This window comes from Psittacula echo, assembly GCF_963264785.1.
Source record: "Psittacula echo genome assembly, chromosome: 25".
NCBI classification, from domain to species: Eukaryota; Metazoa; Chordata; class Aves; order Psittaciformes; family Psittacidae; genus Psittacula; species Psittacula echo.
Genome location: NC_137760.1, coordinates 4,329,015 through 4,350,530, shown reverse-complemented (window position 1 = coordinate 4,350,530; position 21,516 = coordinate 4,329,015). Strand labels below are relative to the sequence as shown.

The window sequence follows — 21,516 nt, the reverse complement described above, 5'->3', positions numbered from 1 at the left end:
TCCAGGCTCCACTTTTCCTGCTGCCTACAGCCACCTCCACCCCATCACCCCAACGCCCTTTGGTGCAGAGCACGAACTCACTCGTCGTCATTCAACACCCTCGTGGTGCGACAGCAATTTGGGCCGCTTCTGTTTAGCAGCAGGAGGAGGAGCGCCAGGGTGACCGGCGCAAACAAGCAGAAGATGAATACCAGACACACCTTCGCGAAGCCCACGCTCTCCACATCTGCTCCATTTAAGCACAAGGAAACAAAACAACCCCCTTGAGGGGACACAACATGGAACCCAGATGGGTGCCTGCCCAGCCCCAGTGGCTCTGACAAGTCACTACCAGAACAGGAATCCATCCCATGAGAACTCTCCCTCTGCTGCCTTCACCACTCACCCTGCTTGGTGGGACTGCTGCCATTCACGCTTGTTGCCCCTCCTCTCTCCCAGCAAGTTGGTGGTTTCCAGCCGGGATAGCAATGGCAGGTCCCTAGGTTATTGCAGACCTGTGTGACAGACAGGGAGGGATGGGATTTATCACCCCCTGCAGAGAGTGATGCCCGCACATCCTCACCCACCAGACACTGGGCACAGGGCTCTGCTGGTGGCACTTGAGCAGCCTTGAGAGATGCTCTGGCACTTCCACCACCAACCTCACCTCTGCTGCTCCTCCCCACAGATAGGACCCAATGGCTGCTTTAGCAAAGCCACATCCCCAGCACATCAAACACCACGAGCGCCGCGACTTACGCCGTGATTGTGGCACTTCATCCCACAGGTGTAGTTCAGGACAGTGACAGGCACGCACATCTGGTTCAGGCAGATCTATAGCACAAGCACACAGGCAGCCCTGGCTCCATCAGGGAGCTCACAAGGGAGCATCAGGCTTCGTGATGGACCCATCTGAAAGGGTTCCCATGCATCCATCCCGACTCCTTTGGGATGGAGCTAAAGAAAAGCCACTGCCCTCGTGGTCCTGATGCCATTACCACTGCAACGCTTTCTACAGGTCCTTCCTCTCCCAAAGGAGCTGCTACCATCAGGGCATCGCTTACCTTGTGGTCACCACAGACGGTGCCATCGTTCACCAGCATGGGGTCCCTCTCCGTGGGAGGCTTCATGTAGTCCAATGTCACACACAGCTTGTTCTGCACCAGAGCGTACATCACCGCAGCCTTCTCCTTGGTGAACGGCCTGGAGCTCGAATATTCACACACAAGCTTCCCACACCGGAGATCCCTGCAAAGGCATCACAAGCAAAGGACTTGGCCACAGCCACCTTCAACCTTCAACCTTCCACTGCAGCTCCGTTGCCATCACCACTGGGAGCGTGGACCCCGAGCGCCTGGTTCCCAGCACATGGACACGGCACCCTCACCTTCACACAGGCCTGGGAAGCATCTCCCCTCGCAGCTCCACATGGACTCATTCAGTGCTCAGCAACGTTTCCCTTGCACGTTTTGGGATCCCACCTCTCCCGCTCCATGGCAGACCCCACCGCAGCACTTACTTCCATGCACACCGCTGGTAACCCTGTTGGTTGGAGCCGCAGTGCCCCATTCTGTCCATTTGGCTGTTAATTTCCTCATAGCAAGCCAAGGGCCCATTCTTGGCCACTGCAAACACAGAACAACACACACAGTCTGTCCCACAGCCTCTCTCCACCTTGGGAATGAGCATCTCCACAGGCTACCCTGCTCCTCAGTGATGCTCGGGGCCACCGGCATCAGACCCAGCCTGGTCCCTCCAACCCGCCATGGTGGGATGCTCCAGCTTGGATCACCTGCCATGAGGTCTCTGCTCTCATTGACACCTTATAAACACCCCAGACTACCCCGTGCCCTGACAGCACACTGATGGGCACGTAGTCCAACATGTTTCCTCCCTTTCCTCCACACCACCCATCCCGTTTCACACACACACATAGGTGCGGGTGCCAGGGTTTCTCCCTCCCGGAATCCATCACCCTCACCTGAGCCGAAGATCCTCCGACACTGCTTGTCGGCTGTCTGGCAGGCTCCCCGGTAGCAGAAGGCGGTGTTCCTGCTGCAGGGATGCCCATCCATGACCCAGAGGTCGGGTGAGCACTGCGCAGAGGTGCCGTTGCAATATTCCTTCAATTCACACTCATCCTCTGAGCTGCTTCTACAAACTGCGCCTTTCCTCCTAAACTAGAGAAAAGGGATGAGAGGAGAACTTGCAATAGGAGAACTGGGCTGCCTGGCTGGGATGGCCAAACCAGGGGGATATAGGTAAGCAAGCGATGCCGGTGCAGGGATTATCCCATGGGAATGCAGCATTCCCATCCCATCACACGGCTCACCCGGCATTTCTGGCAGCACGGTCCCGTCAGGCACTGCACCCCCCTCCTCAGCTTGCAGCCAATGGTGCAGCACGGGTCACGCCTGCATTCCTGGAGGTGACCGGTGGGGACAGTCGGGAAAGGTCCCGCTTCTCCCAAGGATAAGGGATTAAGCTTGGCCTTTCCCATCTCCCAGGCTCTGCTGTGGCCGATGGCACCCACGTCCCCCTCTGCCATGCTGGCTGCCCCCAGCCACCCATGCTCCCATAGCACGTCCATATTGTCCATCCTCACAACACTTCCAAGCCCCATCCATCCATCACCACCACCACACAAGTCCTCTGTGACAGACTTGAGACACGGTGGCCACCACAGCCAAGTGTCTGCTTGGCTTCAGGGTCTCATAAAGCCTGCAGAGAGGACTGGAGGGTACAATTCCCACCTCCCTTGGGGATGTTCCCACATGGCTTGTCTGTACCAATGCTCCGCAGCTCACCTCTGCTGTACCGCAGTCACAAGCCTCTCCCGGCTCCACCACTTTGTTCCCACACCTGGGAGCTTTGTAGGCTACATCCATGGCCGGCCTCTTCCGCAGGCACTGCCCTTCCCCAGAGGCAAGGAAACGCTGGAAGTCTCTTATGCTGCAGGTGCTGAAGGCTTTCACACCAGGCGAGTGCCTGCAGGTGAGGACAGGGCTGTGCTACCACGCTCTAAGGCATCAGTAACACGGAGCAGCCCGTGCCCTCTGCCCCTGCTCGTGGGCACATCCCCTGCTCTGCCCTCATGGGTGGCATCACTCGGGTACCACACCAAAACCCCTCTGCGTGCCCAGGGGCAGCCTTACACTGAGTTGGGCTGCATGATGCAGGCGGCTCCTGCGCATTGACAGCTCCCAGGGTCCTCCAGCTCCATCCCCAAGCTGAGCCCCAGCAGCTGGGCCACGGTGACTGCAAACGCCTCCAGTGTCATGGCCCTGCGGTACTGTGGGGACAGGGAGGGAAGGTGTGAGGGGTCCTGTGCCCCAGCACCTCGGCTGCACAGCTCAGCTCCCACCTGGAGCGGGGTCCTCAGCCAGGGATGTGCATGGGGCTTAGATGCTGCGGCACCGCTCACCACATCACCTGTAGGGATGGGAGGTTATGGGGCAGACAGACGGAGGGACCGTACCAAGGCAACGCCTCCAGCATGGGGTCTGAGGCACAGCTTCCTTGCAGAAGATGCACCCACATAGCGGGACTGCTCCCTGTAACTGGGGAACAGACCAGAGTCAGTCTGACACACGGGGTGACGGCACCCTCCTTCCCTTTCGACCCAGCTCTCACAGCCATCCTTATCTTACACAAATAGGAACATTGCGTCCTGCCGCCACGACACGCGATGCTCGTTTTTCCACTGCAGAAAGCTCTGCAGCAGCTCCTCGGCATCTCCTGTGGTTGGGATTCGGCTCTTTTCAATCCAGAGCTCCAGGGAAGACAGCACCATGGTCAGATTGAGGGGAGCAAACATCTGGAGGGAGGCAGACAGACACCGCGGCTGGTCCATAGAGCCCTGCTGAGCCACAGCATCCAGCTTGCTCTATGTGTGGGGCCTTATCATTGCCCACACCACCACCACACATCCCATACACGCTCAGGGTGCAGCTTACACTGTTCACGTAGCTGAAAAGCTGCGCTATCTTGGCCACCACAACATCCTTGTCTGCTCCCATGTAGTCGTACTGAAAGGTGGCAAGCATCAGAGCACATCAGGGCACCGTGCGGGGCTGTGGTCCCTGCCACACGTATTCCTGGTCATCCCAAGGGGGTTAGCTCCTGTTGCTTACCAGAGCCTTGTCCAAAACGACGTGCATTTCCAGGTACAGAGGGGATCTGCTGGCGGCTTCCTTAACCTATAGGAAAATCAAATGACAAAACACAACACCCCCATGCACGTGTTAGTGCAGAGCTGCTGCCGTTCATAGTCCATGGTCAGGTTCTGCACTTCATGGCCAGTTGGAGCTGTCAGACAAACAGCCCCGAGGTGCCGTCCTTCCGTCATCCACAACATGACATCCTCAACCAGATTCCATCAGTGCTTACAACAAAGGAGCATCTTGGAAAGGCTGAAAAAGGCCTCTCACAGCAGAGCAGAGGCAAGCAGGGATTCCTTACCATTCCCAACCGCTCCGTATCCCCACAGCCCCATACCCTCCTGGTGCCACACAAGCACTGGGTACCAAGAAACCCCCAACCTGCTCACCCAGGCTCGAGCCACCCTCACAGCTCCCTCCCAGCACAAGCAGAGGCCTCATCCTTAGCACAGATAAGTTACAAAGCCCTTTAGCATCTGCTGCACTGAATACACTCAGGAACAACACGTTATAGCACAAAGAGGCATCCTTCAGCTGCACACTTCCCATGTCCACAGCAACATCCCACCAGGAGATGTACTCACCGCTACTGCATCCTCTGGCTCCAGTGGCACCTCCTTAGGCCAGACAAGAGAACTCTTCTCTGCCAGCAGCTGAGCCTCTGTGTTTTCATTCCATATCCGGTACACGAGATGCTGATTCCTGGCTGCAGCTTCCAGAGGCTTGATCCCGTAGCTGGCATTGGCGAGCTGCAGGATCCCGCTGGAAAGCAAGGGGGCAGAGTGGCAGGAATGGCTCTGCCACCACTGCGGGATGACACCAACATCCCTATGGAACAGCAATGGCTTTACCTCAGGCCGGAGCAGGTGCTGAGGGCCACAAGTGAAATAGGGAAACCCTTGATGTCGCCTTCATAGAAGCAATCCCGCTGGAAGCAGCAAAGCCACGTCAATGGCTCGGTGCCCTCTCCCCAGAGACCTGGGTAGCGCCATGGTCTCCAATCCCATAGGGAAAGGATGCACAACAGGGAGAAGCACAACACCTCTGGGAACCCCCCTTCCTCAGCCACACGGCACCAACCATGGAAGTCTGAGCATCGATGGCTGCCCCATCCCTGGCAGTGTTCAAGGCCAGGCTGGATGGAGCTTGGAGCAAGCTGCTCTGGATGAGCTTTAAGGTCTCTTCCAACCCAACCCATTCCCTGACTCCCTGGCACCGTGTTGGGACAGAGCAGGACAAGCCCCCTCTGCGTGTTCCTCCTGCAGCCTCCCCATTCAGACGCATGGGGTGCATAGAGCACAGGGCACAGCCGTTACCTCCACGTGTGCCGGTTCGGATTCTGTGAGCCCTCCTTGGCCATCGCTGTACACCCGGAAATCCTCCGCCAGAAACGCTCTGCGCACACAACAGAGATGCGGCCCCTGCAGCGGGCACCGTGCGGGACAGAGCCCTCCCCTCGGCCCGGGGCGGGGGGGGGATGCTACGGAGGGTGCGGGTCCCGCTGTGCCCCACTCACTGCTGCCGCAGCCGCACGGTGCGCGGGGTCCCCTCGATGGGGATGCTGAAAGCCCGGGCACGCTGCCCGCGGGGAGAGCAGCGTTAGGGACCAGCGGGGCTGGGGGGACGGGCAGCGGCGGGGCCGGGGGCTCCGCACCTACCTGGGGGGCACCTCCCGCCGCCACCGACCCCGGCCCGAACCCCAGCCCCAGCCCCAGCCACAGCCACAGCCCCGGCGCTGCCCGCATCGCCCCAGCGTCCGGTAACGGCCCCGCCGCCCCCCCCCGAACACAGCGCGGACACGCGGCTGCGCCCAACGCCTTTATTAACGACTGCGGGGAGCCCCCGCGCCCGCCTCTGCGGCCCCGCCCGGCTCCGGCTCCGGCTCCGGCTCCAGCTCCGTGCTCTCCTCCGTGTCCGTGTTCGACTCCGGCTCCGCGTTGCGGCCGTCGTCGGGGCTGCGGGGACACCCGGCCTCAGCCCCGCTTCTCGTCGCTTTCCCCTTCCCCATCACACGGGCGAGCCCCCGTTCTCCCTTTCCCCCCGGTCCTGCAGCTTCGCCTGTGCTTTTCCCCTTTCCCTTGGAATTCCCAGCTGGAAAACCTGCTTCCCTGGCTCCCGCACACGGATACCCGCTTGGTGTCGGGAAGTTTTGTTTTGCTTCACCACCAACTCACCCCTGGGTTCGCAACCACCTCCCTGTAAAGAACCCGTTCTGCCGCCTCCACCTCACAACCACAATGATGCTACAGAGGAGGAAGAGGAGGATGCCGAAGCCCAGCAGCAGCCCGTTTATCAGCAGGGCAGAGCTTTGGACACTTCCAGCTGGGGAGCAAAGCAAAGGTGCAGCTGTGGGTGATGCCACGGGCTCAGCGTCACAGTTTGTGGGGTCGTAGGAGCTGCTGTTGTACCCAGGAAAACCATGGGGCACCCACCGGCCTCCCATGGGTTGTCGACGCTGCCGCCGACAAAGGGTCCTGTGGTCTCGCAGTTGGGTGGGCTCCAGCCCCGATGGCAGTGGCAGTTCTTCTTGTTGTTGCACACCTGCATGCACCAGGGTGGGCAGAAAGCATCCCTCCTTGTACAGCCTGAGGAGCCTGGTTCACTGCTGCAGGACTGCGGCACTCATCCACACATCCCGGTCCAGACACAGCACCCTGCCCCGCACAGCTACACTCATCCTTTCCAACACCATTTCCATGATGGGCCGTTAAACCCTCCCTAAATATTCTTGCTTTCCCCCTCCCCTCCCAGTTTTCTGCTAATCTGGACAAGCAAAGACTCCACACTCCTTTATCTCCTTTGTTTTTCACTTGGGACACAAAGGAATTCGGGCAATCTCACTTCATTTCTCCCACAGCAACCCAAAACACAGCTCTGGCCCATTCACAAACAAGCCCCAAGGGCCATTTTACCAGAACCACTCATTCCTCTGCAGCAGCATCAACTCAACACCACCAAGGTAACGGCGCTGCTGTGACTTACCCCATGCCCGTGGCATTTCTCCTGCACATTGCAGTCGTACTTCAGCACTGAATGTGGTTGGCACGTGCCATTCAAACAAACCTGCAGGACCAAACGGAGAAGGAAGAATCCTGCTGGGTGCTTTTACATCCCTTCACCATTGTTTGCCATGAGTCTAAGAAGCATTCTGAGCCCTAAAGAATGACCAAAGGGACTGCACAGGCAGTGATTACTGGAACTCTAAGTGCAGACCACCTTTAACCCACACTGTGAAATGAAGCTATTTCTACCACTAATTCTGTGCCATTTCCAGATGATCCCATAGGATTTCTCACCTTTCCAGGGCCACATTTTGTTCCTTCCTGCACCATGAGGGGATCAAACTTTGTGGGCCCGTTCATAAAGTCGAAAGACACGCACAGATGCTCTTGCACATGAGCATAAATTATGGCCCCCTTCATCTTTGTGAAGGGAAGACGATTCGGGTACACGCACACCAGCTTTCCACATCCCAGATTCCTAGGACAATCAGCACAATGAATCAGAACACAGCACTGATTGATCCCAGTGCTGGGAATGTCCAGGTGCACAAAGTGGGGAGGGGGATTTACACAACATAAAACCACATGGATGTGATGCTCTGCAAGAGTTGAATCTGTGACAGCACGGGAGGAGCCATCCTGCGAACCAGAGCATCCACTGCAGCCCCATTAGGTCTGTGCTGCAGTTGCCTCCAGCTTCTCTCCATCATCATTTCCCTATGGAACACCCAGAGCTAACACTGCAAAACATCTTATGGCAACCTCCTCACAGGTTATTGCTTTGCATGGACAGGAAAAGGAAGCACAGATTAACTGTATGTCCCCGGTTCAACGCCCTGCATCCCCTTGCAACCTACGGCCAGGAGCAGGGCCGGTAGCCATCCATCGGGTGCTTGCCACAGTGCCCAAACCTGTCCTGCTGGCTGTTGACTTCTTCATAACAGGCCAAAGGAGCATTCTTTGCACCTGAAAGTATAGAAGCAAAGCTGATTACAGACCAGGATAGCTCTGTTGCCCCCACGTTCAGCCTGAAACCCCCCCTTTGGATGGCCCATTCCTTTCCCATGGTCCCCCCACCTTTTCCTACACCGCACACTCCAGCAGTGCCCACATTCCCTAACTTCACACAGGAGAGAGCGTGCTCATGCATCCCGCTTGGATCCTTCCACCCTGGACCTCACTGTTAGTACCAGTGATGCCAGAGCATCCGTTACCTTTCCCATAGATGTGCTGGCACTGCAGGTCCGCGGACTGGCAGCGGCCCTTGTAGCAGTAACCGGTGCCCTGCTCGCAGCCGTGCCCGTCCTGCACGTACAGGTCGGGGGGGCAGGAGCTCGAGGCCCCGGTGCAGAACTCGGCCAGGTCACACTGCTCGTCGGCGGCGGGGCGGCACTGCCAGTGCTTGCGCTTGAACTGAGGAGGAGGAGGAGGCAGGAAGGACCCTTCATCCGCACATAGACACCAGTGGGGGACCCCCATCACAGCCTCCCCCCCCCCCCAGTGCTCTCAGGACCCCCTCTGAGGCACTCAGGTCATGCACTGCTCTAAGAGCATCCCCAGGGATGCTCCTGCTGGAACCTCTCTGCACAGCACAGGGTTTGTCTCCATCCTTCCTCATGGGAACACTCTCTTTCCCCAAGAATAAATCATGTAGAAAGCTCTGCTTTACCTGACAGTCATTACAGCATGATCCAAAAGAGACAAAATGCAGCACAAATACCATTAAGGTTTCTGGATATACCCATCCAAGCCAAACCAGAGGGCTGGTTGACGATGCTCCTATAGAATCCGCCTTCTCCATGGCTGAAATATGGGATTAACTTCTGATAACGCTGGGCACCACTCACCTGGCAATTTTGACAGCATAATCCCGAGGAGCACTGCGCTCCTGGCTTGAGGAGGCACTGGGGAGTACAGCATTTGTCTGAGGCACAGTCCTGCAAACACATCCAGAATCGTTATCCGCTGCAGATTTCCCTATGGGCTGGGTAGCGCTTGCCCTGACCCCATCCTCCCAGCACACAGACCCCTCAATGTGGCCAAGGGACCAGTGGGAACGCTGCGCTTGTGTGTCTTACCCTAGAGATGCTTTATCCACCCCCTGAGCCTGGCTTGCACCCGCTCTCAGCACCCACCTCTATCGAGCCACAGTCGCACTGCTCGCCAGCATCCACCACGCCGTTGCCGCATGAACTCTGATGGTGGAAATGCTGGCGCTGAGCTTGCCTCATGACCGGGCAGTCCCTGTTCTGCTTCAGGAAGCTCTGAAAGTCCCTGATGCTGCAGTTGCTGAAGGCTTTTGCCCCATTGAAATTCCTAAAATGAAAGTTATCCATCTGTGTGTTAACACATCCACCCCTGCTCGCTCGCTCCAGATCTCTGTGCAGCTCAGATGCTGGCACAAGGCGCAGCGGTACCCTGGGTGTCTTGCAGTTCCCTTGCCAAACTCAGAGCCAGAATGGATCTTGCCTGAGCAAAAGATACCCAAGACACCCACGATGGGAGCATCCCCAACCACCAACTCACAGCGCCTCGGGGCTCATGATGCAGACGTGCCCGGGGCAGCGGCACTGTGGGGACCCATCATAGCCGATGCCCAGGCTGCGCCCCAGCAGCTGAGCCAGGAGGGCAGAGAAGGACTCCAGCGATACACCCTTCTGGAACTAGAGGAGGAGAGAGCAGGGCTGCAGCATCTTCCCTGCGCATCCTTCCCATCGGATCCCAGCTCCGGCTGCGGATGCTCCCATCCATCCCTATGGCTCAGGGACATAGGGCTGATAGGGACAGGCAGCACCGTACCACGGCCACGATGCCGGCAGCATCTCTCTGACACACTTTTCCTGGAGCTGTTGTGCCCACAAACGCTGCTTGGTCCCTGTACCTGAAACACAGGGGCATCCACAGGCAGAGCCAATGGTGCTGCCCCGCTTTATGCATGCAAAGCCTCTTAGCTTGTACAAGAAGCATCCCATCCAAAGCAAAGTCTGCTCTTCACAAGCACGGGCGTTCAGCAGGCTGCTATCTGCTCTTAAACAATGACAACTGATTCTTACAGCAGCAGATAGGGCACTTCGGGGGGGTGCAGGGCATGGCTGCTCTTCTTCCACTGCAGCAGCCGCATCAGCACTTCTTCTGCATTCCCTGTTGTCTTCAGGATGCTGTTATCCATCCAGACCTCCACGGAGGACAGTGTGACGGTTAGATTAAGAGACTTGAACATCTGAAAGTTAAACGAGAGCCGTGGCTGCTCCCATACGTTCCGTTTCAGGGGCTGCTTGAATGCTTGCTCCTTCAGGCAAACAGACGGGAGCAGTTGGCAGCTGATCTGCTGCTCTGTGTGTGTGTGATGGAAATGGTGCAGGAAATGGGCATGGAAGCGTGTCCCAAAGGGAAACCCCGAATTCAGTTCAGTGAGCGGGATCTAATAAAGACAAGCTCAGCTTGAGCAGAGATGTTAAATACACACACAGAATACACAAACTGCTTCTTGTCTGCATTTTTGCCTGTTTCCAGGAGGAGACACTCTAGCCCCTTGGGTTTCAAGCCAAACGCTCACACGGATGCCTATGCTGTGTGCTACACAGGCAGGAACAAGCCCCAGTCACTCCCTAAGAGGCAGATGGAAAAGAGCAGCAGAGGCTGCAGGCTCTGATTTACAGCATCAGTGAGGGGCAAAAGCCTCCTACCCCAGCCTGGATGAGTCCTACGCAAACCTGAAGCTCTGCCAGCCTAACCCGAAGAGTCAAAAGCTGAGAGTTGGTACCACCAGAAAGCACATTTAGTTATTATCTCCTCCGAAACTAGTCAAATCCTACCCATCAGTGTGATGGGTATCAGTGTGCTGAAACGAGCCATCGCGTTTTCCACCTCAGTACATCCAAATCATACAAAACTTACAACGCTGAGCAGGCTGGAGACCTGAACCATCTTCTGGACCACAACATAGTCGTCTGCACCCAGGTAGTCATACTGAAACAGGACACGAGGCTGGTTGCAGGTTATTTGCCATGCAGAAGCACGTGGGGTTGTCACACTCTTTCTCAGAGGGGCTTCTGCACACTGAAACGTGGCCACAGGCCGGGCAGGACCATGGGAACCATCACCACAGTGATTTAGCACTGATTTAGCACAGCTTGAGCCAGGGGAAGACCACAAACACAGGACAGGAACCGACTGACACAGACTCACCAAAGCCCTCTCCACAATGAGGTGCAGCGCGATCTTCGTCTCGTACCTGGGCTGGAAAACAGGGTTCTTCGCTGTTAATCATTCATTGCACCAGCTCAGTCACGAGGCATAAGGAATGCTGGCTCGCCTGGGACACTAAACCCTCCCGAAGGCGCTGCCATCTGCTGATGTTATTGTCAGACCAGATAGCAAAAGCCAGGCATTAACACTTGGGACAAGGCTGAAGTCTTTTGCTAATGGCATTGGCTCTGGGCTAAGGTGAGCCCTGGGATGCTCACAGGAATCCTATGGCTGAAGCAGCCAGCACATCGCTGCCAAGCATCTGCAAACCAGAGGGAGAAATATCCCCCTTTTCCAAACCCATCAGCAAACCTTGTAGCCCTTGGGGACACCTCTCATTAGGCACTAGATGGGTAATGACCCACACAACACCCGACACAAGCATTCCCCCTCATCCCTGTCCACCCAGACAGCACCCAGCAAAGCTTCCCATGGGATAAGACCCCCTTTGTGTGACGGGGACAGCAGCAGCAGGGCCAGAACCGGCACTCGGAGCTCACTTCATCACGTCCCTGTGCTCTGCTCGGTGCCTCCATCGCCGTCAGCCCATCGGGCCCTGCCTCGGGGCGGCTGCTGGTGAGGAGGGAACCCGCGGCCGTCCCGTCCCTCACGCGGTACACAAGGTGCTCGAACGCAGGGGAATAGCCCAGGGGCTCGATGCCGTAGCTGACGTTGTCGAACTGCAGCAAGCCCCTGCCACGGGACAGCAGCGGATGCTGACACCCGGCTGCTGCAGCATCCCTGGGTACCGATGTGCTGCTTCCTTACCTGAGCCCCGAGCACGTGCTGAGGGTCACTGCTGAGCCGGGGAAGCCGTCGATGTAGCCCTGGTAGTAGCAGCTTCCCTACATCAGGATAGAGCACAAGGAGCCCCTTCCGTGGCTGAAAGGCAGCTGCATCGAGGGTTGTATGGCCCATCTCTCGAGGGATTAAGGAGAGATCCTAGTGTGGGGATGTGGCACCCGCACGATAAAGCGTGATGCTGGCTCTTGTCATGGTCCCCCCCACAAGGAAGGGTGGCCATGGTCAGAATCACCACCTTTAAACCAAACGATCTCCAAAAACCTCCCCAAACATGAACCTGACCACGCATGGAAACCTTATTTTTACCCTTATGCTGTGATGAGGAAGCAAAAAGGTGGAGAGAGGCAATACCCTGGGCACAAGGCAGCAACAGAAGCACTGAGCAGGCCACGGTTACCTTGATAGGGGGTGAGGCAGAGCGCAAAGATTCCTTCTCATTGTACGTGTAAATCCTGAAATCATCCGATAAAAAGAATCTAGACCAGAAAAACACGGAAACCCTCTGGAAACGCTCTGTGATGCCCTTATCCAGAGCTTAGAGAGGTCATTGAGGGTCCCGTAGCTGTGGTGATGCCCTGGCAGAGCCAGACCCTGTGGCTGGATGAGGCAGCATCAGGACCAACTCACTGCGGCTGCAGGCGGATGGTGTACGGCCTCCCCTCTATCTTGAGGACATAGGATGCTGTGGCCTTGGCATGCGGGAGAGCAGAGAAAGGGAGAATTGGCTGTGGAAAGGCACAGAGGGCAGCTGCAAACACAAGGGGTGAGCACGAGAGCTCCAAGGAGCTTGGTTCTATAGGGATGCTGGGGATGGATTCTTCATTAGGGACTGAAGAGACAGGACAAGGGGTAATGGGTTCAAACTGAAACAGGGGAAGTTTAGATTGGATCTAAGGCAGAAATTCTTTACTGTGAGGGTGGTGAGGCACTGGAATGGGTTGCCCAGGGAGGTTGTGAATGCTCCATCCCTGGCAGTGTTCAAGGCCAGGTTGGACAGAGCCTTGGGTGCCATGGTTTAGTGTGAGGTGTCCCTGCCCATGGCAGGGGGGTTGGAACTGGATGATCTTAAGGTCCTTTCCAACCCAACCCATTCCATGGTTCTGTTCTATGACTCTATGATTTCTTCAGTACCGTCTCTCCAGCTGTTTCTGAGAGCAGCTTCTGGGGAACCGTGATGTGCAGCAGCATTTGTGACCCTAGGGAAAGAATCAGTTTTCCCAGTTACAATCCCAGATGGTTGTCACCATGTCAGGACTGCATCTACCTGTACAGACGCCTTTATAGCCCATGGACAGACACAGTTGCTACCTGCAGAGGTTCTTCCAACTCTAGTTTCTACGCTGCTATCATCCAGCCACACTTTATCCTGCAGTATTTAGGCACTTGCATAGGTAAAACAAAGCTCTGTGCGTGCCTAATGCTGGATCAGAGCCCAGGAACATGACCCCTGGGTGAGATCAAGCCCAGCTGAACGAACCCACCTTGCACCAGGAAACGAAATGGGGCGCAGATGCCAGTCCCCCCCTCCCATCCACAGCCGCACAAGGAATATCCTATTCGGAAGGGACCACACCAGCAGCTCCATCCCGACTGCCACCCTCCCCAGGCAGCTCCACACGCTCCCGACCAGCACAAGGCAGCCGGCACCGGCTGCAGCCCCAGCGGGGTCCAACGCTTGTCAACGAGCAGGGATCAAACCCATCCCCGGGGCTCCTCCTGTGCCGGCCGCCGCGATGGGAGAACGAACCCATCCCCGTGTGCCCCCGGGGCAGCGGCACCGGGAGCCCCGGAGCCTGCCCGGCGGGGTGGGGGGGTCCCGGGGCTCTCACTCACGCAGCGCGGTCACCACCGCGGTTCCCAGCGCCAGGCCCGGCCCCATCCCGCCCCGGCGGCCGGTAACGGCCCCGCAGGCCCCCGCACACAGCGCGGACGCGCGGCTCCGCCCAACGCCTTTATTAACGCCCGCGGTTCGACCCCGCGCCCGGCTCCGGCTCCGTGTCCATCTCCAGGCCCGTCACCGAGCTCCACTCCGAGACGTCGCTGCTCTCGGCGGTGACGGCGCTGCTGGGAGGTGCGGAGCAGCGGCTCAGCCCCGGACCCCTTCATCCCTGGGGTCTCCCCATCCCCGGGTCCCTTCATCCCTGGGGTCTCCCCATCCCCGGACCCCTTCATCCCTGGGGTCTCCCCATCCCCGGGTCCCTTCATCCCTGGGGTCTCCCCATCCCCCGGTCCCCTCAGTCCCGGGTCCCTTCATCCCTGGGGTCTCCCCATCCCCGGACCCCTTCATCCCTGGGGTCTCCCCATCCCCGGGTCCCTTCATCCCTGGGGTCTCCCCATCCCCGGGTCCCCTCAGCCCCGGGTCCCTTCATCCCTGGGGTCTCCCCATCCCCGGGTCCCTTCATCCCTGGGGTCTCCCCATCCCCCGGTCCCCTCAGTCCCGGGTCCCTTCATCCCTGGGGTCTCCCCATCCCCGGGTCCCTTCATCCCTGGGGTCTCCCCATCCCCGGGTCCCCTCAGCCCCGGGTCCCTTCATCCCTGGGGTCTCCCCATCCCCGGGTCCCTTCATCCCTGGGGTCTCCCCATCCCCCGGTCCCCTCAGTCCCGGGTCCCTTCATCCCTGAGGTCTCCCCATCCCCGGGTCCCTTCACCCCTGAGGTCTCCCCATTCCCAGGTCCCTTCATCCCTGGGGTCTCCCCATCCCCGCACCCCATCAGCCCCGGGTCCCTTCATCCCTGAGGTCCCCTCAGTCCCGGGTCCCTTCATCCCTGAGGTCTCCCCATCCCCGGGTCCCCTCAGTCCCGGGTCCCTTCATCCCTGAGGTCTCCCCATCCCCGGGTCCCTTCACCCCTGAGGTCTCCCCATTCCCAGGTCCCTTCATCCCTGGGGTCTCCCCATCCCCGCACCCCATCAGCCCCGGGTCCCTTCATCCCTGAGGTCCCCTCAGTCCCGGGTCCCTTCATCCCTGGGATCTCCCCATCCCCGGATCCCCTCAGCCCCGGATCTCCTAAGCCCGGGGGAACCTCCTCGTACCCACGCCTCCCGAGGGAATCACCCAGCCCCAGGGATCACCTCTCCCCCTCCCCGGGGGAGCGCCGTGCCCCATCCCCTCCTGGCACCTCACCTGCTGGTGCTCGGGGGCCGCGGTCCGCACAAGCCCAGCGCCCACCACCGGATCACGAGGCAGACGGCCCCGGCCAGGAGGAGCAGGAGGAGGCAGGAGCCCAGCACCGGCCATGCCGTTGTCACATCCTCCATCCCCCGCGCCAGGGGCAGACCTGGTGGGGCAGCAGAATGGGACCAGCGCCCTCCTCCTCCACCGCAGCCCGGCGCCCATCACCTCCCCATGGTACTGACCCCCATCAAAGAGCTGGAGGCCGCCGTCAATGCTGCCCCCCAGGCGGGATCCCCTCTGCAGGCAGTCCGGGGGCTTCCAGCCAGGGTGGCAGTGGCACTGCCCCTTGTTATTGCACACCTGGAAAGGCAGGGGATGGGTGCTGAGCGATGAATCCATGCAAGGGACCCTCCTGCCCCGACCACCATCAGCCTCTGGCCCATGGTTGGGACAAGGCCATGGGCACTTAGCAGCACTCCAAGGTCATTTAGGAAGGGAATCAGACAAGGAACACACTCTGAAGTGCAGGATCTTGAGACTTTGAGACACTGAGCAAGCATCAGACATCATCCTCCTGCAAAACCCATCACAGCCACCCAACACTTGCATCTCCCCCAGCTCCGCTGCCTCAGTTCTTCCTTCCTTCATCTCTGCTTCCTTCTTTCCCCCCCTTCCATCAACCAACCACACCATCACCTTCTCAACGCGGTGACTTACGCCGTGGCCGTGGCACTTGGCTTTGCTATCGCAGTCATAGCCCAGGACCGAGTGTGGCTGACAAGTGCCGTTTATACACACCTAGAACCACCACAACAGCTCCAGCTTGGCACGGCTTTGCCATCACAGCGCCCAGCCCGTGTCCTGTCGCTTTGGGGGGTCACAAAACGCTTTCTCACCCTCGCAGAGCCACACTTTGTTCCTGGCGGAACCAGGGTAGGATCCAGCCTTGCTCTTGTGTGCAGGTAATGCAGGGACACACACAATTGCCCGCGCACGTGGACGTAGGCAACAGCAGCCACATCCGTCGGGAAGGGATTCCTGTGCGGGTACGTGCAGATGAGCTTCCCGCACCTCAGATCCCTACAAAATCCACGTGCAGGGGCTGTGTAACTCACACACCCGTGCACTGCTACCTGACGGAGCACTAGAACCATTAAACAACGCAATGCAAAGCTGTGTAAGAAAGGATGAGCGGGACGGGGAAGTCAACCTGTGACCCAGGGAGAGACATCGCCCTGCTACCAAGGAGAACACACACCTACTTATTGCTTTGCAAACCTTCCTACGAGCTGGAGCCTTGATGCTGCCCTGGACTGTAAAGCCCTGCCGAAACGTGCCCTTCCCCAGGCCTACCTCCAAGAGCAGGACTTAAAGCCTTGCCTGCGCTGCGACCCGCAGTGGCCAAACCTGTCCCGCTGGCTGTTGAGTTCCTCGTAACAAGCCACAGGAGCGTTCCTTGAACCTACGAGTTTAGCGATAGGATTTGTTCGCGTTTAAATGAACCCAAAGGGGGGTCTTGCGGTACCCAAGCACTTCTTTGCCCTCCGTGCTGCTCGCAGCAGAGCAGAGATGCTCTTTGCTAACTGGAGAAAACATAGTACCTGTCCCTGAAGTGCCAGCCCCAGGCGTTAGCAAACAGGAGGTCAGTTACTGATTACGCTTGCTCACAGAGAATAACGTGCATTTGATGTTATTGCTTTCATTGTTACCTCTGAGAACCACACACTAATGAAGTGCCTATTAACCAGAGACAGAGCTGAGCTCGCAACGCTCTCCTAAAGCTGCATCCCCCCTCCACCCGCTGCCCCTCCAGTGCATTGCAGAGCAAAGGCACCAACTGAGCCCCCCATGGCAGCCCCGCTGCAACCAGAGCATCCGTTACCTTTCCCATAGATGTGCTGGCACTGCAGGTCCGCGGACTGGCAGCGGCCCTTGTAGCAGTAACCGGTGCCCTGCTCGCAGCCGTGCCCGTCCTGCACGTACAGGTCGGGGGGGCAGGAGCTCGAGGCCCCGGTGCAGAACTCGGCCAGGTCACACTGCTCGTCGGCGGCGGGGCGGCACTGCCAGTGCTTGCGCTTGAACTGAGGAGGAGGAGGAGGCAGGAAGGACCCTTCATCCGCACATAGACACCAGTGGGGGACCCCCATCACAGCCTCCCCCCCCCCCCAGTGCTCTCAGGACCCCCTCTGAGGCACTCAGGTCATGCACTGCCCTAAGGGCATCCCCAGGGATGCTCCTGCTGGAACCTCTCTGCGCAGCACAGGGTTTGTCTCCATCCTTCATCATGGGAACACTCTCTTTCCCCAAGAATAAACCATGTAGAAAGCTCTGCTTTACCTGACAGTCATTACAGCATGATCCAGAGGAACATTTCACTCCCGGCTTGAACTGACACCCTGCAGTACAGCATTTGTCCTTCAAGCAGGCCTGTGGGGGCATCACAAACCCCACATTGTCCTTATTGCTGAGAGACAACCTCAAACCCCACATAACGCACCTTGGGCTGGCTCCATCTCCAGGGATCATCATTGTGAAGGCAGACATGGTACCAACGCCCATACCCAGCCCTGATCCCCCACCTTGGCCGCCCCGCAGTCGCACTGCTCGCCGGGCTCCACGATGCCATTGCCGCAGATGGCAGCTCTCTGGGAGGATGGACCGGTCAGACGGGGTCTGCTGAACAGGCACGTGCCTCCACCGTGCCTCAGGAAGGCCTCGAAGTCCCGGATGCTGCACGTGCTGAAGGCTTTTACCCCACTGACGTGTCTAAACCAGAGCAATTATTCATGTATATGACAACACATCTATTGCCAGCCTCAAAACCTCCATCCTCCCACCTCCTGGTACCCAGCCACCAGCTCACAGCGCCTCGGGGCTCATGATGCAGACGTGCCCGGGGCAGCGGCACTGCGGGGACCCATCATAGCCGATGCCCAGGCTGCGCCCCAGCAGCTGAGCCAGGAGGGCAGAGAAGGACTCCAGCGTCGTGGCCTCCTGGTACTAAAGGGGGAGAGAGCGGGGCTGCAGCATCTTCCCTGCGCATCCTTCCCATCGGATCCCAGCTCCGGACACGGATGCTGCCGCCCATCCCCATGGCTCGGGGGGGACAGGCAGCACCGTACCACGGCCGCGATGCCGGCAGCATCTCTCTGGCACGCCTTCCCCGGAGCTGCTGTGCCCATGAATGTTGCTTGGTCCCTGTACCTGAAACACAGGGAGACCCCATCACTGGGGGTAATTTGGGGGTCCTGGGTTTGTATGGCTTGAGTCCCCCCTGGGATGCTCCGGTGCTCCCAGGGACCGGGGCTGCATCAACCCCTGGCCAGGAGCCGCGGGCACAATCACATCCACCACATTGGCACTGAAATTTGGGCTGGAAGATATGGACTTGAAAGAAATACTGCCAGGATATAAAGGGGTTAGGAAATACGTCAGAAATGCGTCTTAAACCCCCATTTTTCATAGGAGTATTTGCAGTTAACCCATGGTGGTTTAACCGATCTCTACCGAGTAACCTTTAACGGGTACCAAAACCTCTCTCTTACACCAAGAGGCAAGCGGTGTCGTACGGCTGCAGAGCGAGGTGGGACTTTGCCCACTGCAAAAACCGCTGCAGAAGGTCCTCTGCTTCCCCCGCTGTCAATACTTTATTCTCCTGTGTCCACAGCTCCAGGGAGGCCAGCACGATGGTGACATTGAGAGGGTGAAACACCTGAAAGCACAGCAACCGCCTCCTCGGGTACCCATTCAACCACACAGGCAAAGCCCATTGCTATGGTCAGCCACTGGGTGCCATCCACATGAAAGGCTTTTGACTTCCCTCCTCCCACAACCAAAGCACTCAGGTGGCCGTTACCAACACCAAGCCCTCCATCACCTCACTACAGGCTCTCAGACTTACACTGTTGACCCAATTGAAGACCTGGATTATCTTCTGCGTCGCTGCCTTCGTGTCCGAACCCATACGGTCATACTGAAAGATAACCCAAGAGCACGTGAGAGCAACCAAGGCATCGCTCATCACTGGAACGATGATTGCCAACATCCCATCGTGTAAATGCAAGCCGTGGATTTCACTCTTTCTTCCCGATAAATCCACAGTACGTAACAGTTTTCAAAGGGAAAACAAATACGTATAAAAGGTGGGAAATGGCATCATTTTGTGCTCAAAATCAGGCAAACACAAGGGCGAAACGAGTGGCCCAGACTTACCAAAGCCTTGTCCAAAACTACGTACACTTGCAGGTATTTGGGAGATTGTGCTGCAGCTGAGAGTGGCTGGAAAGGAAAAGAGCCTCCAATGCGACTCATTTCTCCATCCTATGGTCACCTTGTGCCCGAGGTTTGCCCCGCTACTCAAGTACCCACTCAAAAGCAACTCTTTGATGCCTTCGAATGAGCCCAAAGGCAGAAGCTGTTCTAACTTTGCCGTTTCTGACTTTTTCCAAAGCCATTTTACCTTGGTGATGCTTCTCATTAGGTACCAACCCAGGTGACACCCCCCCTCATCCCTGTCCACCCAGACAGCACCCAGCAAAGCTTCCCATGGGATAAGACCCCCTTTGTGTGACGGGGACAGCAGCAGCAGGGCCAGAACCGGCACTCGGAGCTCACTTCATCACGTCCCTGTGCTCTGCTCGGTGCCTCCATCGCCGTCAGCCCATCGGGCCCTGCCTCGGGGCGGCTGCTGGTGAGGAGGGAACCCGCGGCCGTCCCGTCCCTCACGCGGTACACAAGGTGCTCGAACGCAGGGGAATAGCCCAGGGGCTCGATGCCGTAGCTGACGTTGTCGAACTGCAGCAAGCCCCTGCCACGGGACAGCAGCGGATGCTGACACCCGGCTGCTGCAGCATCCCTGGGTACCGATGTGCTGCTTCCTTACCTGAGCCCCGAGCACGTGCTGAGGGTCACTGCTGAGCCGGGGAAGCCGTCGATGTAGCCCTGGTAGTAGCAGCTTCCCTACATCAGGATAGAGCACAACCAATCCCCTCACCCATCACCCACACAGCACTGGGCTGCATCCCTTACGGTCCGTAATCCCCAAAGCAACCCAAAGTTACCTTGACCCGGATTGAATCAGCGAGTGCAGCTCCCACCTCATTCGACACGAGGACCTTGAAATCCTCAGATAAAAAGACGCTACAAAAGCAAGGCATCCAAAGTGAAGCACCTACAATAATATCCCCTACCTGGCTCCTTGAACTCATCGCAGGGCCTGCAGCTGCAGTACTGCCCTGGCAGAGCCAAACCCCACTGCCATCAGCAGCGTCGGGGCCAACTTACTGCGGGTGCAGGCGGATGGTGTACAGCCTCCCCTCTATGCTGAGGACGTAGGACACTGCATCCTTGGTGCGCAGGAGAGCAGGGGAAGGGGGAATTAGCACCACTGGCTGCGGGAAAGCGTGTGCAGGGCACCTGGGAGCACCCAGGGCAAGCACAAGCAGCTCATTGCTCCCTTAAGGAGCAAGGACAGGTCTATCCCCCCGTTCCAGCTGCCAGCACATCTGCACCCCAACCCCTGCAGCTGGAGGCCCCGCAGCAACGTGCCTCGGTCGCGTTATGGGGCAGCCGCAGCGGGACCGTGACCGGAGCCAGCACCTGGGAGCCTGGAGGGAGGGAAGAGAGACCCGGGCGGTGCTGAACCCACCCCGGAGCCAGCATCAGCCGCGGCGGGGCGGCCCCGGACTCACGCAGCGGCCCCAGGAGCAGCAGCAGCAGCAGCGGCCGGTGCGGCCCCATCGCCGGCGGTAACGGCTGCCCCGCGGCCGTTCGTCCCCGCCCAGCCCGGAAAGCAGAGGCGGAGGCCTAGCGAGCGCCCTGGACAAAACCCGGCGTCTTTATTGCTCTTTGTCGCTTACAGCGCGGGGCGGGAGCAGCCCCTGGGGAGGTACCGGGATGCGCAGGGGACAGGCACACGCGTTACACAACAGTCAGGAGTCAGCATCAGCATCCCGCCGGAGCCGGGTCCTTCCCGTGGCATCGTCCTGCCCCACGCTGCGGGCAGTGTCAAAACTCTCCATGGGTTAAAAGGCACCGTTTTCAGCACAGTTTTTAGTGGACGCAGCTTCAGGTACAGTCCATATGTCTCTCTCCATCCTGGATTCCCTCTCCCGTCCCCATCGTGAAGCTGGTCTCGATAGACAGCCCCCAGGGAGCAGGACACAGCAGAAAAGTGGGATGTGGTTACAGGGAACAAACAGAGGACCCCACA

The 21,516-nt window shown here is 58.3% G+C and overlaps 3 protein-coding genes across 3 annotated transcripts; all 3 read right to left on the bottom strand.

Annotated features, from left to right (window-relative positions):
- Window positions 1-77: 77 nt before the first annotated feature.
- Window positions 78-5,884, bottom strand: LOC308230053 (disintegrin and metalloproteinase domain-containing protein 32-like; the record flags this gene model as incomplete). The annotated part of the gene is made up of 18 exons (XM_080634505.1): window positions 78-226; window positions 386-494; window positions 739-813; window positions 1,044-1,227; window positions 1,499-1,604; window positions 1,961-2,159; window positions 2,312-2,401; window positions 2,787-2,967; window positions 3,135-3,271; window positions 3,458-3,539; window positions 3,630-3,796; window positions 3,936-4,007; window positions 4,113-4,178; window positions 4,724-4,901; window positions 4,991-5,067; window positions 5,456-5,534; window positions 5,656-5,717; window positions 5,798-5,884. The coding sequence occupies 18 exons, from the start codon at window positions 5,882-5,884 to the stop codon at window positions 78-80; spliced, it is 2,100 nt and encodes a 699-aa protein (XP_080490631.1).
- A 77-nt stretch (window positions 5,885-5,961) lies between these two features.
- LOC308230052 (disintegrin and metalloproteinase domain-containing protein 2-like) lies at window positions 5,962-14,072 on the bottom strand (the record flags this gene model as incomplete). Its single annotated transcript, XM_080634504.1, has 20 exons — window positions 5,962-6,094; window positions 6,314-6,461; window positions 6,572-6,680; window positions 7,122-7,202; window positions 7,436-7,619; window positions 7,999-8,107; window positions 8,356-8,554; window positions 9,277-9,457; window positions 9,668-9,804; window positions 9,941-10,022; window positions 10,195-10,430; window positions 11,039-11,110; window positions 11,330-11,380; window positions 11,890-12,082; window positions 12,158-12,234; window positions 12,591-12,669; window positions 12,821-12,918; window positions 13,325-13,389; window positions 13,675-13,746; window positions 14,027-14,072. 20 exons carry the CDS (start codon window positions 14,070-14,072, stop codon window positions 5,962-5,964), a joined length of 2,352 nt encoding a protein of 783 aa, XP_080490630.1.
- A 76-nt stretch (window positions 14,073-14,148) lies between these two features.
- Window positions 14,149-21,044, bottom strand: LOC308230051 (disintegrin and metalloproteinase domain-containing protein 2-like; the record flags this gene model as incomplete). The annotated part of the gene is made up of 20 exons (XM_080634503.1): window positions 14,149-14,257; window positions 15,315-15,468; window positions 15,548-15,665; window positions 16,023-16,103; window positions 16,202-16,385; window positions 16,659-16,767; window positions 17,188-17,386; window positions 17,643-17,732; window positions 17,885-18,071; window positions 18,169-18,305; window positions 18,428-18,509; window positions 18,851-19,017; window positions 19,207-19,278; window positions 19,518-19,583; window positions 19,920-20,112; window positions 20,188-20,264; window positions 20,366-20,444; window positions 20,589-20,695; window positions 20,853-20,911; window positions 20,996-21,044. The coding sequence occupies 20 exons, from the start codon at window positions 21,042-21,044 to the stop codon at window positions 14,149-14,151; spliced, it is 2,319 nt and encodes a 772-aa protein (XP_080490629.1).
- Between the last annotated feature and the right edge of the window lie 472 nt (window positions 21,045-21,516).